The sequence below is a fragment of the Podarcis muralis genome, chromosome 8 (assembly GCF_964188315.1).
Source record: "Podarcis muralis chromosome 8, rPodMur119.hap1.1, whole genome shotgun sequence".
NCBI lineage: Eukaryota > Metazoa > Chordata > Lepidosauria > Squamata > Lacertidae > Podarcis > Podarcis muralis.
The window spans coordinates 42291372-42308646 of record NC_135662.1 but is presented as its reverse complement, the minus strand read 5'-3'; the positions used below and the strand labels follow the sequence as shown (position 1 = coordinate 42308646).

The following is a 17275-nucleotide window of genomic DNA, read 5'->3' as shown; positions in this document are numbered from 1 at the left end:
TGCCCTCAGTGTGCAGAACTTTGCCCTTACTTACACTGAATTGCATTTATCATTTTAATGCACATTTGCTCAGTTCAGAGAGCTCCTTTTGAGGCTCCTTGCAATCCACCTTTTTAATTTTATCATCCTAAACAATTTGGTGCCATCAATAAACCTGGCCACCTCCCTAACTCCAAGTTCAATTTTTTTAAAATCACTGTTCCCAATCCCTTGGGAGATACAGTTTATTATACCCCTCCATGGTGGGAGCTGCCTGTTTATTCCCACTCTCTTGCTAACCCATTTGTGACACAAAAATGTAGTTTTTTCTGAATCTGGAAATGTTCCTGCTTGCACAAATACACCATTACTGGGACTGCCTACATTTATTTTTACCAGTTTTCAAATGAACACACTGCAGGGTAATGCAGAATCAATCTGCAATGAGATTTTAGTTTCAAAATGAAACCAGTTTCTCAAGAAGCACTTTTGAGGACCAAAAAGTATCCCATAAAACTAGATTGTATGTGGACAATATACTAAGTCTCCACTGATTCTAGAATAAAATGCTGTGTGTAGATAGCCTTCTGCCCCCAAAGCCCCCACCACTTTTTATCCCATTATCAGCCATTGAGTATTTAACAACTGTTTAACTTCAAACAATAAAATCAACCACTTGTTTACTTTTCTGATTTGTACAAATGTAGTTTTGCCATGCTGTTTGCTTACCAGGAGTATTTTTCTTCTGCAACATAGACTAGTAAGAGGCACCTGATTCCACCCACCCACCATCTTCATATAGATGTCTTTTATTACAGACAGTCCTTTCACAACAGCTACTGGTACCATTGTGCTTACTATTGATGATGTCAATGACAACTGCCCTACTGTAACAGACGAAATCAGAAGAGTATGTGTGGACAATCCAACAGCGGTAATCACAGCTCACGATCTAGATGGCCATCCATATGGTCCACCTTTTAAATTTACAATAGTGGCACAGTCTCCAGGAAGTTCGTGGAACATCAGAATAGTGAATGGTGAGTACATTTATATGTAGAGATCACCTTGACAGTCAATGCTTGCCTGACTTTCTAAGCTGGTTTTACCTTCCAACACCTCCCTCCTATCCCTGCACCAACCATTTCTTGGTATGGTAAGTTTGTAAGAATCGGTGTGCTTTCTGGTCACTCTCAACTTGGGCATGTGGGAATCCTACACAACAGTTTGAGCAGGCATCCCCAACCTTCGGCCATCCAGATGTTTTGGACTACAATTCCCATCATCCCTGACCACTGGTCCTGTTAGCTAGGGATCATGGGAGTTGTAGGCCAAAACATCTGGAGGGCCGCAGGTTGGGGATACCTGAGTTTGAGCATCTGGGCCACAGGAAGGGAGAAACATCTATTGAGTTTGTAGCAAACAAAGACATTCAGGCAAAGGCATGGTAAAGGTAAAGGTACCCCTGCCCGTACGGGCCAGTCTTGACAGACTCTAGGGTTGTGTGCCCATCTCACTCAAGAGGCCGGGGGCCAGCGCTGTCCGGAGACACTTCCGGGTCACGTGGCCAGCGTGACAAGCTGCATCTGGCGAGCCAGAGCCGCACACGGAAACGCCGTTTACCTTCCCGCTAGTAAGCGATCCCTATTTATCTACTTGTACCCGGGGGTGCTTTCGAACTGCTAGGTTGGCAGGTGCTGGGACCGAACAACAGGAGCGCACCCCGCCGTGGGGATTCAAACTGCCGACCTTTCGATCGGCAAGCCCTAGGCGCTGAGGCTTTTACCCACAGCGCCACCCGCGTCCCAAAAAAGGCATGGTACAACTGTGTAATGTTATGTAATTCAGCTTCAATATAATGCAAATGTCTTGCCCTATCTGTAATCAATTAAAGCATCCCTGAGAGTGAGCCTTCTTCAACCTCATGTCCTCCAGGTTTTGGGACTACATTTCCCATCATCCCTTACTGTTGGCCATGCTGGCTGAGACTCATGGAAGTTGTAGTCCAAAACATCTAGAAGGCAGGTGTGTGAAGGCTGGGGAAGGCTGCTCAAAGCATTTGCTAGAGGACATGTTCTCCAAGAATGACCATCAAATAACCCTCTCCTGTTCTCTGGCTTCTCTGTGATCAACATGAATGTAGCTGTTGGGTACCTGCCCCCATTCACTTTTATCAGTTGATGGCCAATTCTTACAAGACATTGCTAATTAACTTCATCAGCCCAGGGAATGGGAGGGTAAGCAAAGAGAGAAGTCAGTGGCATAGCTGCACTGTGCTGCAGGAAAGAAACTCAAATGTGCTTTCTTAATGCACCCAGATGGGTTCTGAGATTTGTATCCTACATCACACAAGATTAGGCTCCCATCAGCACATGGATTTCTGCTTGCTCATCAGGACTTCCCCCTTCTTCCTACCCCCACATGCTCCCTGTGCCCTCCCCAGCTTTGCTCCTGAGGGTTGACAGAACTCCTAGAACAGATTTAGTGAACATCCATGGGAAGGAGAGGATGAGGAAATCCCATTGTGCAAGAGGAAATCCTAACGCTGACAGCACACTCACTCAGCACTATGTTGGAGGTGACCCTGAGAGATGAATGTAGTCTAGGCTGCCCTCATAAGGACTGCTAACTTTATTTAGGAACTTGACCCTGAGCAGAGATTCCAAAGCAGAATTCTTAATCTAAATTATTATTTTTGTTTCTTCCCTCTCCCCGTCCCAAACAGATACCTCAGCAGCACTGTTCTCCCAGGATATAGAATTTGTCATTCATGAGGTCCAAGTTAGAGTGTTCGACAACAGTGGCAGAAGCTGTGATAGGCCACTGGTTATTCCTTTGCAAGCCTGTCATTGTGACCGCAATGGGAACTGTGTCAAGTCTGCCACTCGAAGAATCACTGTTACTATTATTGGTGGTGGTGCTGGTGGAGGAGGTGGAGGTGGTGGTGGTGCTGGTGGTGCTGGTGCTGGTGGAGGAGGAGCAGGAGGAGGAGGAATGGCAGGAGGTGGAACAGGCGTTATTGGTGGAGGTGGCCAGGGAGGAGTCATTGGGGGAGGAACTAGTGGAGGAGGAACCAGCGGAGGAGGAACTGGCTGGGGAGGAAGCACAGGGGGAGGAATTGGCGGAGGAGGAATTGGCGGAGGAGGAACTGGCGGAGGAGGAACTGGTGGAGGAGGAACTGGGGGAGAAGGAACTGGAGGAGGAACCGGTGGGGGAGCAGGCAGCTGGGGAGGAACAGGAGGAGGAAGAGATGACGGAACAGGAGGAACTGGTGGTGGCACTGGTGGTGTTATTGATTATGGTGATGGTGGCACTGGTGGTTATGGTGGTTATGGTGGCTATGGTGGTTATGATGGTTGGGGCAGACAAGGAGGCGCAGAAACTACACTTAGTGCTACAGCCATTGGCCTGATGTTCCTCGGAGGACTAATATTTGTGTGTAAGTATTCTACTGAAACTAAATTAACTATTTCTGTTTTGTTTGTTTGTTCTTTGGAATTCTGTGTGTTTTTTAATAGGGAACTAGACCGCTGATCTTTCTTATTTAATATTTTGCTATAACATTATTGCATTAATGAAAGCTGCTCTGTGCACCTTCCCATGAAATGAGGATTTTTGACAAGAGGAGAGTTGAAGATTTTGGAGTCCCATTAACTATATGTTTATGTTCACACACTTTAAAATCACAACCTAGCCTTGAAGGAAGTATCAAGTGCTGCATTTAACACAGAAATGTGTGCTACCATAGCTTAATGCACAAGGCTAAGCAGAGGGACGCGGGTGGCACTGTGGGTTAAACCACAGAGCCTAGGGCTTGCCTATCAGAAGGTTGGCGGTTCGAATCCCTGCATCGGGGTGAGCTCCCGTTGCTTGGACCCTGCCCCTGCCAAGCTAGCTCGGTATTGTCTCTACACTGACTGACAGTAGCATTTCTGGGGCTTTTTGCAACAGTTTTCCCCAGCCCTGCCTGGAGATTGATTGGGGATTGGGAATCTTGGGGATTGAACCTGGGACCTTCTGCATGCAAAGTAGATGCTTTACCACTCAGCTATGGCTCTTCCCAACTGCACCTGCAAAGCAGATCCAGAGATGCATCAGTTGCCATAGGAGTGCTGCTCATGTAGCTGCCAGGGCAGCTGCTGTATCAGCAATGGGAATGGTGTTAAACTGGATCCCAGCACCAGTGGGCTGACTGGTCTGCTTGAATCAGAGTTATATCCTGGCACCTAATGCTGTCTCAGCAATGCCTGCTTGTGTAAAGAAGGATAAATAGAAATAATGTGTTGTTCGTAATGCTCACCATTGAAACATAAAAGTGGTTAAACAAATAGATTAAGAAATATAGATAAGAGAAAATAATTTAGAACAGTAAGAAAACACAATTAAAAGGACAGTAAATAGGAAACCATGGAAAGAGTGGAAGGGAAGTAAAAGTAAAGATATATAGTAATTTGGATGAATATAGATAAGTTATTATTATTGTAATTCGTGTTTTATATATATGCTGTTATCTTTCTTATTATTTTGTGCATGACTGTAACATAGTATGTGCTGTCGACAAGAAATAATAGAAAAGTAAATAAGAAAAAAGAAAGAAAGAAACATAAAAGTGGTTAGAAATCAATGGGTTCTTGGTTCTGTCTAATTCAAAATTACTCTTGGGTCTCAGAACTTATCATTCCTTGAAATTAAGTTGTGTATTTATATTTGAAGACAAATATATGCCATAATACTTAAAAACGGCATCAATTTCTTTTACCTCTTCTATTAGTGGTTCCAATTCTGATGTCACAGAGTGACTGTTGTGGCTATTGTGGATCTGGTCCTACTGGTGGCGTTGGGGCTGGATTTGAGCCTGTGCCTGAATGTTCAGAAGGAGCTATTCATTCATGGGGAATTGAAGGAGCACAGCCTGAAGACCGGGTTGGTTCATAACTTTGCAGAAAGCTTTACAGGATCTATCCCATTATCAATATGAAGCCTCTAACACAATGATGGACCTGTCAGACTTCCTAGCACAACCATTATTGTCTGTCCCATCTATTCCATGTCAACGTTTGTATTCCACTCTTCAGTGTTTTCACTCCGAGCCGACTCCCAAGTAATATAAAAGCAACCAAAATAAGCATAGCAAAACATATTACTTGGTTGACTATTTTCCTCCATGTTGATCTGCCCAACTGCTAGGATCAGCTGAGGCAAGTCTCCCAGGCAGAAGCAGCTCACCAGGTGGGGTGGAACTGCTGTGCTAGCTTCCTGACAGGTGGGCCATTGTTGCTTACTGGGAGGGAGGGGCAAGGCAGCAGGGAGGTTGGTGCAGTATCATCATCATCACCATCATTAAAATTTCTACACCGTCCTTCATCTGAAGATCACAGGGTGGTTTACAATATAAAAACACAAAAATGCATACCATAATAACAAGCAAAAATAATTCTCCCCCCATCCACCCCCAGTTTAAAAGGCCATAGATTTTTTAATTAGCCAAATGTCTCAGAGGAGTGTTTTTATCTAGCACCTAGAGATATGTAACCAAAGCCCAGGTGAACTTCCCTGGGGAAAGCATTCCACTAAGAGGGAGTGACCACAGAAAAAGCCCGTTCTCATGTTGCAGCCATCCAGACCTCTCACAGAGCAGGCACACTAAGAAGGGCCTCAGATGGTGATCACAGGGTCCAGCTCACTGCATATGGGGAGAGGCAGTTTTTGAGGTAGCATGGTCCTGAGCTTCTTAAGGCTTTATAAGTCAAAAGCAGCACTTTGAATTGGGCCCAGAAACTAATTGGCAGTCAGTGCAGTTGAGCCAGGATTGGCATTATATGCTCAAGCCGTCTTGCCCCAGTGAGCAACCTGGCCTCCGAATTCTGCACCAGCTGATGTTTCCAAACTGTCTTCAGAGGCATCCCTATGTATAACATGCTGCAGTAATCTAACCTGGAGGTTAACAGAGCATAGACAACTAATGTTAGGCTATCCTTGTCTAGGTAGGGGTGCAGCTGAAGCAGATGGAAGGTACTCTGTGCCACCAAGGCCACCTGAGCCACAAGTGACAGCGGCAGATCCAAAAGTACTCCAAAGTTGCATACCCACTCCTTCAGAAGAAGTGTAATCCCATCACTTACCTGACCTCCTGGTAGGTGGGTTGCTGCTGCTGAGGTGGAGAGGGAGGGGCCAGGTAGCAGGGTCAGCCTTATGCAAATTGGCTCCCCCTCCACCGCCTTGTCCCACCTTCACTCCCTGTGAACAGCAGCAGCTCTGCTGCCGGGAGGTTAGGTAAATGCTCCCACTCCAACCCAACATCTGCTGCTAATGCCTGTCTAGTTTCCCATTATGCTTGTGGTCCTCTGAATCAAGCCAAAAACCTTGTATTTACATCTCTTTTAAAAAATCAATATTTAAACTAGCTTTTTAAAATTTATTTTTACTCACTTCTTTTAGGATGTTTCAAATATTTGCGGGCAAGTAGCAAATACAGGCATGGGCGACTATGGTGACTCCTCAGGTAAGGCTAAACAGACATTGTAAGTTCGGTAAATAATACTTTTCATATTTATTCCTTCCAGTGGATATGTGGAAGGATAATACAAAAGGCTTGGAGATACAGGGCAGCTTCAGAAGCATAACCCAGCTCCACAGCCTGTGTTCACCTACTATAGTTTAGATCAGGTTTTCCCAGACTTGGGTCTCCAGCCGTTTTTGTAGCCCAAAAACAGCTGGAGACCCAAGTCTGGGAAACCTTGGTTTAGATCTTGTTAGCACCTCCAACGTTAACTGAAGTCCATACTACTGAAATCCAGAGATCAACATATGGTGTTCATCCATACAGATAAGCTGCTCACCGTGTGGCTTTCACAGAAGAAGAAGTAGAAGAAGAAGAAGAGGGGGGAGGAGGAAACACCTATACAGTGGTACCCACAATCCGTTCCAGAAGTCCATTCTTACACCAAAACCATTCTTAAACCGAGGCCCGCTTTCCCTAATGAGGCCTCCTGCCGCCGGTGCCCTTCCACCGTTTGGCTTTCATTTGTAGACCGAGGTAAAGTTCGCTAACTGGAACCCCTACTTCCAGTTTTGCGGAGTTTGTATACCGAATAGTTTGTTAACAGGGCTGTTCGTAAACCGAGGTACCACTGTATATGAGCAGTAGTAGAAGTTGGCCTATTAGGATGCACTGCTCCAACAACTTCAATCTGCCCTCAACCAGCCCCACTCTGCCTGCTTTCCTGATGGTGGCACTGGCTGTCAGCTTCCTCCTCCTCAGTCTCAAGGTTGTCCTTGTAGAACTCAGAAACAAAGAGGATGGGTGCAAAACTAGAAGTAGCTGGCTCAGTCTGTCATTACCTACCGTATTTTTCTGTGTATAAGACTAGGTTTTTTCCCCCTTAAAAATAATGTCAAAAATTAGGGGGCGTCTTATACACGGATACATCTCCCCCAATTTTCTTAAATCTAAGTCCCCCAATATAGGGGGGTATCTTATAGATGGAAAAATACAGTACCTTTTGCCTAACCAGACCCAAGGGACACCAGCCACTACTGCTTGCCCAGATTAATGGGGTTTAAAGTGGCTTGAATTCATCTCCGCATTGGCTACTAGGCCAGGATGTTTGGGGACTACATAAATTACCACTGTTCCTCCGAAAGCATCATGCAAAACTAATATGGGGTTGTTGTTGTTTCTAATTTTCAGATATCTATGCAACTAAGTATAAAGGTGGGGTGAGTACAGGAGTTGAAGAAACAATCGGACTCGGAGCAGTTAAAGGCTATGGAACGAATGTTGATTATGGAACTACTACAGGCTATGGAACAACAGGAAGAAAAGAAGCATATGGAGGGACCATAAAAGAATACAGAGAGAGTGGCGTGAATATGGCTTTCTTGGACAGCTATTTTTCAGAGGTAACCCATGTTCATCTCTTTCAATGCAGGCAGTTTACTAAATGTGCCAGTTTGGGACAAGTCCTTACCATGGTTGCATGTAACTGTCCTTGCCAGTATATGTAGGGCAAATTTCAATCCCAGGTAAACAGGAATATATTCAGGGTCAGAGAAGTCCAAACTGTTTTTATCCAAGTTGCTGAATGCAGTTGCTTTAGCAAATTGGAGGGGGGGGAGGTGGTGACTTTAGGATGCTTTGCACCAAGTGTATTTCTGGGTGCAGAGAAGTTATACTTGCTGGTTGTATCTGACCACATCTGCCCCTGCCACATCATTTCCTAGGCACATCAATTTCTCCTTCTGCCCTCAACATAAACTCTGCATGCCTGACCTTTGGCTAACAGCAGAAGGAATTTATCTGAACAAATCTAATCACTCCAATTGCACATTTTTTTAACCACTGATATTCTGCCTGGTGCTCAATAGCAGTGCATTGCATCTCTTACTAATAGATTTATTTTCTTCTCCATGTTGATCACAAGAAAGCAAGGACTTCAATTCTGTCTTCCCCTTTCTTCATTTTTAGAAAGCGTTTGCCTATGCTGACGAAGACGAAGGCAGGCCTGCAAATGACTGTCTCCTGATATATGATCATGAGGGTATAGGCTCTCCTGTTGGTTCCATTGGCTGTTGCAGTTTTATTGGTGATGATCTGGATGACACCTATCTAGATACACTGGGACCTAAGTTTAAGACCTTGGCAGAAATCTGCCTGGGTGTGCAAATTGAGCCATTCCCAGATACTGACTCGAATTGGCCATCTTTGCCCAATCCTGATCTCGATATAAGCCTGCCACCGCCTGGAACTACCATCGTTGTTAATACATCTTCAACTATGACTCCACCTCCTCCTGTTGGCAGCACGACGGTTGTTACTGAAAATACCTACACAACTACTTCTGCTGTACAGCCTCCAAGGCCTGATCCTATGCTCCAAGGCAATGTAGTGGTGACTGAGACATATACAACGGGGCCAACAATGAAACCTCCTACAATGAATGTCGATCCTCTGTGTGGATCAAATGTTGTGGTAACAGAAAGGGTGCTTGCTCCTGGCGCGGTCACTGATTTGCATGGCATGATAGATATTCCAGAGCTACCAGATGGGTCCAATGTGGTGGTCACAGAAAGGGTGATTGCTCCAAATGCAAGGATACCCCCTTCCATGAGTATTCCTGACCTGTCTGAGGGGTCAAATGTAGTGGTGACGGAAAGAGTGATTCGACCTGTTGCAGGCATGCAGGGCAATTTGAGCATTCCTTCTGAGTTATCAGGTGGGCGCAATGTGGTTGTAACTGAAAGAGTAATGTCAGGGGCAGGAATGAGTGGAGGCATTGGTGGCATGAGTAGCATCCCTTCTGAGTTAGCAGGTGGACGCAATGTAGTTGTTACTGAAAGAGTAGTGTCAGGGGCAGGAATGAGTGGAGGCATTGGCGGCATGAGTGGCATCACAGGTCCAATGCTGAGTCCCGATAATCTCCTTAGCCAAACAATAGGATCCGCTTCTCCTGGTACGAGTCGAAGGCGGGTGACAAAATACAGCACTATTCAGTATTCGAATCAATAAGGCCTCTTGCAATTACATATTGCTGCAAAACTCCCTTTTTTAAAAAGAGAGATTTGCCACTGAACAATGTTATTATTTATACATAGCAAATCACATGGGGGGGGGGGGGAGAGACTCGCCTGAAAACCTCTTAAAGCTATGCAGACCAAAAAGGAAATGCAGAATCACTGCCAATATAGGACCACTCTAGCACCCTGCCCGCCCCCCCCCCCCATCCACAAATGGCAGTGAATATAATGCAGGAGCCAATGGCACAGACTTTTAATACATCATTGGTGTTGGAGAGTATTGTGGGTCCATCGTGGTGCCTTCTTAATGTCATTTGCTAAAAACACCCTGTGTTTGCTCGCCACATTATTCAATTGTTTTTACCAGCCTGGAAAGGAAATGGAATTATGCTCAAGGTGACTTTTAGGAACAGCTCCCTTAGGAACACTGGCTGGACTGTTTCACTCAGTTTTGGAACTGCTTGGTGTATTTCATAGTGCTTGCATAGAATCTCTTCCAAGTAGTAACTTCAGATGCAATGCACAGTTCAACTCTCTAGCTGGCAAACATGAAGGCGCTAGGTAACAAAGTGAGGGAAAGGGGAAAGAAATGAAATACATCAACTTTCGTATGACAGACTGAAATCCTGAGTGATATCGCAGTCAGAATGGCAGGCTCTTGTGAGCTCTTTTAAGGACAACACACAGCCCTAGCAGCAGAGGATTCCAGGTTGTATCTGGTTTAAGCAAAATTATTACAGGTCATTGCAATATTGATGAATGATGCATGTTTAAGACCCCATTGCATGCCATCAGTTCTCAGAACATATCAGCCACTCTTTATGACTTTGTATATGATGAATACAAGCTCTTCCTGGCCAGCTACAGGAACCACTCTGGTCATGAAACAATTACCTTTCTGACAGTATACATTACCACCCCTCTACTTAGTTTCCTATAGAGCTTAAACTGCATGGCATACTGGCAGAAGGAACAACATACTTGGGGAAAAATGATAACAAGCCAAGAGCACAGGTACGACTAAGCAAGCCTGTTGTATCATATCTCGAAAGCAAATTTGATTATTGAATGGTTTCTCTCTGAAGAAACCTGCTCTGATAAATCTGTATTTTGACAAAAGCTTAACATCTCCAGCTAAATATTTGCTATTAACTTTTTCAAGCTGCTGCAAAACCCTAAAACTGAAATCCTATGCCTGCCATGGAGTAAGTCCCCACACTGAACCATGGATTACTCGTGGAACAAGCGTAAGATTGCACTGCTACCCAAATCTTTTCTATGTTGTTTACTGCTTTCATTGAAGCTTAAATGCACACAAAGCTGAGTCAATAAACTACTGAAAATATAGACTATATTGGCCAGGATCCAAAGGGAACCCGCTTGCATGTACCCAGTAGAACATTGGGCTTTTCTTTCTTTCATCATCATATCCCTATGCTGTATCACAAACTAACACTTTATATATGATCATGAAGGTAAAGGCACATCTGTTGGTTCCACTGACAGTTACACGTTTATTGGAGATGTGGCATAGGGTGCTTCACTGGGCATGCAAAGGCCCTAGAAAAGTTCTTTGGGTTCTGGCTCACATGCTTAGTTATTTACCATATGTAAGCCGAAAGTAACTGCAGCATCGACAACATGCTCTGTAATGTAAATATATTTGTTCTTTTCAATTATTGTTTCCCACCCCCCTTCAGATTATAATACTCTGTTCTCTTTACCTTGGAAGTGCCTTGATTATACTTGGTAGACATCTAAAGAAATTTAAGGACCTTGGTTTTTATGGCTGCTTAAAGGTGCTCCCAGTGTTTGGTTTCCTTCTGTTGTTTTATAAATGTGTGTAGTGGAACAGCCAGAAAATGAAAAGTTTCCAATTAGCCTTGGATTAACCTCATTGACCACCATACCACCACTGTCATGTCAAAATGTCAGTACAGGATCCATTTCTAATGAAGCTCCTGCAACATTATTTGGTCCTCATATTTGACTTTCCTTATGTTACAAAGTCATTCCACTTCAGCCATTTACTGGCTACTTCTCAACACAGGTTTTTAAAACATCAGAAACAGAACTTAGTTTCTCTTTGTATTTCTTTGGATCTATTCAGTTTCAGTAGCTTTCAGCACTTACAAGGGCAAATGTTCACTAAAAATTTTAGACCAGTTTAACTATTATGGTGTCACCCAAAGAATCCTGGGAATTATAGCTGGGTAGGTGGCCTGAGAATTCACTATTAGAGCTCTATGGCACAAAACTACTGATTCAATAATTCCTTGTAGGAGCAAATATATGGTCATTGTGAGTGCAGTTATGCCCACAGTCAGAGACAGTCACCATTTTGGCATTCCATTTTGGCATATTTCAATTGTACAAGATAGTTCCATTCTGTCCGAATAATTATGTTGTATTTAAAATATTTAGTTGGCTATTAATTTTGATTTGGTTATGATTACTTATAAATGTAAATAACCATTGCTGCTGAGCAGTCTTCATTCAACCCACAATTGTACACATGAGGAAGCCCCGAAGAAGCTAAACTTCAAGGCAACTCTTTCTCTTTTGTGTGTTAACAACACGGACTGCCAGTAACAAATAAGCTTCTCTAAAGTAAGAAACACGCACTCATTTGATAATAGACATCAGCACATAGGTGTTTTTATTTTTCAAAACGTACTTCCTTACACAATTTATTTTAAGCTGGTCTAAAATATTAGTTCCCTAGAATTGCATGGCTGTAATTAGCACAGTCACTTTTCACTCTTCTCTTCATGTTTATTGAAACTACTGTCTGGGAATAAAAATAATCCTAATACAAAACCTTTTTTTAATGAAAGAAGGGTTTGTTTGTTTGTTTGTTTGTTTGTTTGTTTGTTTTTGTCCGTCTATAGTACGATGCACTGATACGCCTTAGAAATGAACTGTTTAATACTTAGCAAACATAGGCTTTAACACTTGCTTTTTCACTTATCACCTAGCAATAACATTGCCCTTCAAGTACCTAAAGCACTTGTTAGTAATAACCCCTATTGCTGTTTTCTGCTGTGATCGGGTTTTGTTTTGTTTTTTTAAGAATTGCTTTGTTTGTGAGTAAACTACTGAAGCTCTGTGGTTACAATAAACTGGCAAACAAGCTTATATTTGAAGATGTAAAATAATATTCGGTTTAATAAAAACTTCTGGCCAAACTTGTTTGATTTCTTTACTGATAGAAGTGATTTGTAGTCTAAAGAGATACTTGTGCTGCAACCCTAATGTTTTTTAAACATTGTTTTAAGCAAAAAAAAATTTAAACATTGGACCTTGGGCCACTTGCAGGTGGGCCACAGTACCATATTCTCACTTGCCTGCCCTGCCCCATATATGTATGTCATACATCTTCGGTCAGGCCAATGCCAGCACCAATAGCTCCTTAAAGGTAAAGAGACCCCTGACCATTAGGTCCAGTTGTGATCGACTCTGGGGTTGCAGCGCTCATCTCGCTTTACTGGCCGAGGAAGCCAGCATACAGCTTCCGGGTCATGTGGCCAGCATGACTAAGCTGCTTCTGGCGAACCAGAGTAGCGCACGGAAACTTAAAAGAGTTTAAGTGGGGCGGGGAGAGGCAAAAGTTCTCTCCCCGCGCCCAAACCAACCCCCCTCCTCCCTCCTGCATGTTTTCCGGCATCATAATCTGCCCAGTCCCGGGCACGGCGACACCGGGACGCGACAGCAGCACCGGAACGTGGAGAGGAGGTGGCTGCGCTCCTAGGCGCCAGACGCTGAGTCGGGTGGGCTGGAGCCTGCTCGCAGAGCGAGCGCCCTATCCCCTGCTCGGGAATGCGGCGCCCACACTGCCTCGCCTGGACAACGCTTGGGGTCGGGCTTGGGATGGGGGGGGGGGAGAATGCCAGGGGGCGGGAAGGTAAACTTGCCCAGCATAGTTCCCCCACCACATGCTTCCCTCCCCCCCCCAAAAAAAAACCCCGCCGCCTCTGCGCCCTGGGGGAGAGTCGCCAACTTCCAAGTCTCTCTACTCTGGAGTCACTTACATTCCGAGGAGCCGCCCAACTCCACTTTGTACCTAGGAAAGAGGCGCTTCCCAGCAGAAGAAAGGGAAGGAAGCTGCAGCAGTCACTGCTGGCGCCAAGCCACTCGCTCAAAACAGAAGTGTGCACTCAAATCGGATCACGTTCGGCTTCTGAAAATGTTCGAAAACCGGAACACGCATTTCTGGGTTTGAAGTTTTCGGGTTCAAAGTAGTTCGAGAAAAAGGGAGGGAGAGGAAGAGTCGTGGTCCCAGTCGCAGTGCCACTCCTCCCAGAAAATGACCCAAGTGAGGTGTGATAGAACAACATTTAACAGACAACGATTTGGATTAAAAATGGCCACAACTTTATTGATTACAGGTGTAGGTAGAATTTTTGGTTCAAGCATTGGTTATGTATTCATTTCAGTCTCTTGCCGGAGGGCTGAAACCTTTTCAGGGACGTGCCAAGGAATGTGGCCTCCCCAAGACACTGATCTACTGAACTGGCCAACCTAAGGCTGCCACTGGAAGCTCTATGGTCTATCTGCAGCATGCTTGGTTTCTGGACCCCAAGACCCCTTTAAATGGAGCATCAGGGTGTATGTACATATATCCCTACGAGGACCATGTGCAGGTGAGGTATTGTGGGGGCTTGGGACCAGCAGGCAAACACTGATGCGGACACATACCCACACACACACAAGCACACTATGTTGAAAGGTAGCACACATAGAACATATCTGCGCAGGGCTAAACTGAGGTATGGACTGAGGGCAATTTTGCTTGGGCAACTTACAGGGTAACTTCCAGGAAGGAAAGGCAATGAGTTCAATGAAGAATTAAAAGGGATTAAGAAAGGTGGGAGCATGGCTAACATGATGCAATGGAGTTGCATATGCCATGAATTTCAATTGGCCTGAGGATCTCAATGGAGCAATATATGCTAATCCTAATGAGTATGATCTCTTTTGGAAGTCAGTGATGTCAGTGGTAGTAGAACAATAGGACACATGTATAGATCATGTCACAGGGTGGATGGGGATATGCATACATCCATACACCCAAAAGCGCAACACACAACATGTTCCTAACACAGCATGTAAGCAATACAGTGGTACCTTGGCATAAGTACTTAATTCGTTCCGAAGGTTCGTTCTTAACCTGAAACTGTTCTTCACCTGAAGCACCACTTTAGCTAATGGGGCCTGCTGCTGCCCACGATTTCTGTTCTCATCCTGAAGCAAAGTTCTTAACCCGAGGTACTATTTCTGGGTTAGCGGAGTCTGGGACTTGAAGCATATGTAACCTGAAGCGTATGTAACCCGAGGTACCACTGTAGTAGATAGTGTTTGATTGGTAAATAGGCAGCTTAAGCAGCATGTACCAATTCCTGTGGGAATTGAGTGAAAGCAAAATAAGTTTTAGCAGTCAACAAAACTGGAAAAGGTCCACACATGGTGGACATGGGAAATTGTTTATAATGAGTTGAAAAAATGTTTAAATTTACCTTCCCTAAAAAACTAGAGTCCTTTTTGTTGGGAATAACCCAGACAGAAATTTCCAGGTGCCAGAAAAGTTTATTTGTGTATGCAACAACAGCGGCCTGTGTTTTGTTAGCCCCAAAATGGAAAGTGAGCGAGGTTCCTTGGAAAGAGGATTAGCAACTTAAGATGTTAGAATATGCAGATCTTGCAGGTTTAACACACAGAATAAGAGAGCAAGAAGAATGTATATTTAAAGAAGAGTGGAAAATATTTATTGAATATATGGAAAATAATTGTACACAGCTGAAAACGCTCGCAGCATTAAGATAAATTCAACAGAGTAAATAATATTTGATTGATATAAAAGTGGAAAATTGATATGAATGGTTAGAGTAAAATATGCAGGAAAGTATGATATGTAATATGAACCATGGAAGGAGAAGAAGGGAAGTCATTGGATATTTTAAAGTTTGCAAAATGTTTAATTTGAAATGTAAAAAAGGAAAACTCATATATATATATATAGTAAAGCAATATAAAGGTAAAGGTAAAGGGACCCCTGACCATTAGGTCCAGTCGTGGCCGACTCTGGGGTTGCGGCGCTCATCTTGCTTTATTGGCCAGGGAGCCGGTGTACAGCTTCCAGGTCATGCGGCCAGCATGGCTAAGCCGCTTCTGGCAAACCGGAGCAGCACACGGAAACGCTGTTTGCCTTCCCGCTGGAGCAGTACCTATTTATCTACTTGTACTTTGACATGCTTTCAAACTGCTAGGTTGCCAGGAGCAGGGACCGAGCAATGGGAGCTCACCCCATCGCAGGGATTCGAACCGCCGACCTTCTAATCAGCAAGTCCTAGGCTCTGTGGTTTAACCCACAGCACGTCAGCCGGAACTCAGTTCCAGCATCTCTCAGGTGGGTGCCATTGCCATTATAAGAGAACAAGGGAGGTGTTCATGGTGAGTTGTGGCACTTTTTCCTAGAAAAATAGCAGTGAATACAATAAACACAAGGAAGCTAGAAACAGGATAAAATAATCATAGAATAATAAACGAGAGAGCTAGAAGCTCAAATTGGGAACACACAATTCAAGGCACATTCTTTTCCCTCAGTTCTGGGTCCTGCAGTTCATCCCTCACAGAGTTACAATTCCAGCAACCCTTAACAAACTACAGGGCCCACAATTCTTTGAGGGAAATTATGTGCTCTGAATATACTTTAAAGGGATGGTGCGTATGTAGCCCTAGATTAGAACTTTAAACTCGATTTTTTCCCCCTTTCAGAGTCATCAGAATCAGATACTAGGTGAGTCAGTCTAAGATATGCCCTGGTCTTTTTCCCAAGCTCCCTCAGAAGGAGTTAATCATATCTACGTGATGGCAAATGCCATTTCTTTGGCTTACTCAGCTAGAGACGGGTGTGGCATCTGTGAATGACGATCTGCAAAAGTTTCACTGAGAATATAAGCATTGTTGTAAGCATTCAGTCACAACACAGCAATCTGCATTCATAAAAGAAAATGACTTCACCATTATGTTTGCAGTTGAGGTGGAAAGCAGGAATTGTTCTCCATGCAAAAAAGGCTCCTCCATATTAAATTTTAACCTGGGCTTGCTGGGACTGGCAAAGTAAGCCAATACAAATGGATCTTTTGGGAAAGCGAGTGAAAATATGTGGGTTTGATTTTTGTGCTAGTTTGTTAATGCTAAGTTGGAGGGTATGAGATTCAAGAGGATAGAAAAGGTGGGTGTTACAGTTAACAGAAATAAGCAGGGCCCATTTCATGAATCCATCTGAACTTGAGTTTTAAGCCCAGTCTATCAGTGGTGCTCTCAGGGTAAGACTTTGGGCAGTGGGACAAGCAGAACCTGGATTTAATGGCCTTACAGGGAGCCCCCAATTCTGGGTAGTGTAGTTTTCCCCTCAGAGTTATAATTCCCAGCAACCCTTAACAAGCTACAGTGCCCAGAATGATGGAAAGAATGATATATAGAGTATACTATATAGTGTATATGCTATAGTATATAGTATACACTATACTATATAGTGTATACAAAGCCTTCATAAGTAACACACATCCCATGTGTTGCCACTGTTCCTACATTCCTAACATTACTAAATGGTTTGTCAACCCTGACTTTAAAAAAGAAAAAGAAACAGTATGCACATATGCAGTTTTTCACTTTAAACTTACCAGGCATATCCATGGCTTTCTACATTTTCAAATAAGCAAAGTGATGCACATGGCCATCTTAAGAGTGGGGCCCTGGTAAGGCAATTGTCTAAAGT

At 43.9% G+C, this 17275-nt stretch overlaps 1 protein-coding gene across 4 annotated transcripts in view; it reads left to right on the top strand.

The window, feature by feature from the left end:
• LOC114600660 (desmoglein-1-like) overlaps window positions 1-12683 on the top strand; it is a 131027-nt gene extending 118344 nt beyond the window's left edge. For all 4 annotated transcript variants that reach the window (XM_077933083.1, XM_077933082.1, XM_077933081.1 and 1 more), the window contains 6 exons: window positions 798-1019; window positions 2705-3418; window positions 4751-4902; window positions 6418-6481; window positions 7670-7881; window positions 8447-12683. In XM_077933083.1, the coding sequence (XP_077789209.1) occupies window positions 798-1019; window positions 2705-3418; window positions 4751-4902; window positions 6418-6481; window positions 7670-7881; window positions 8447-9487 (2405 nt within the window). In that variant the 3' untranslated portion in view covers window positions 9488-12683. The remainder of the gene's footprint in view (window positions 1-797; window positions 1020-2704; window positions 3419-4750; window positions 4903-6417; window positions 6482-7669; window positions 7882-8446) is intronic.
• Window positions 12684-17275: the final 4592 nt, after the last annotated feature.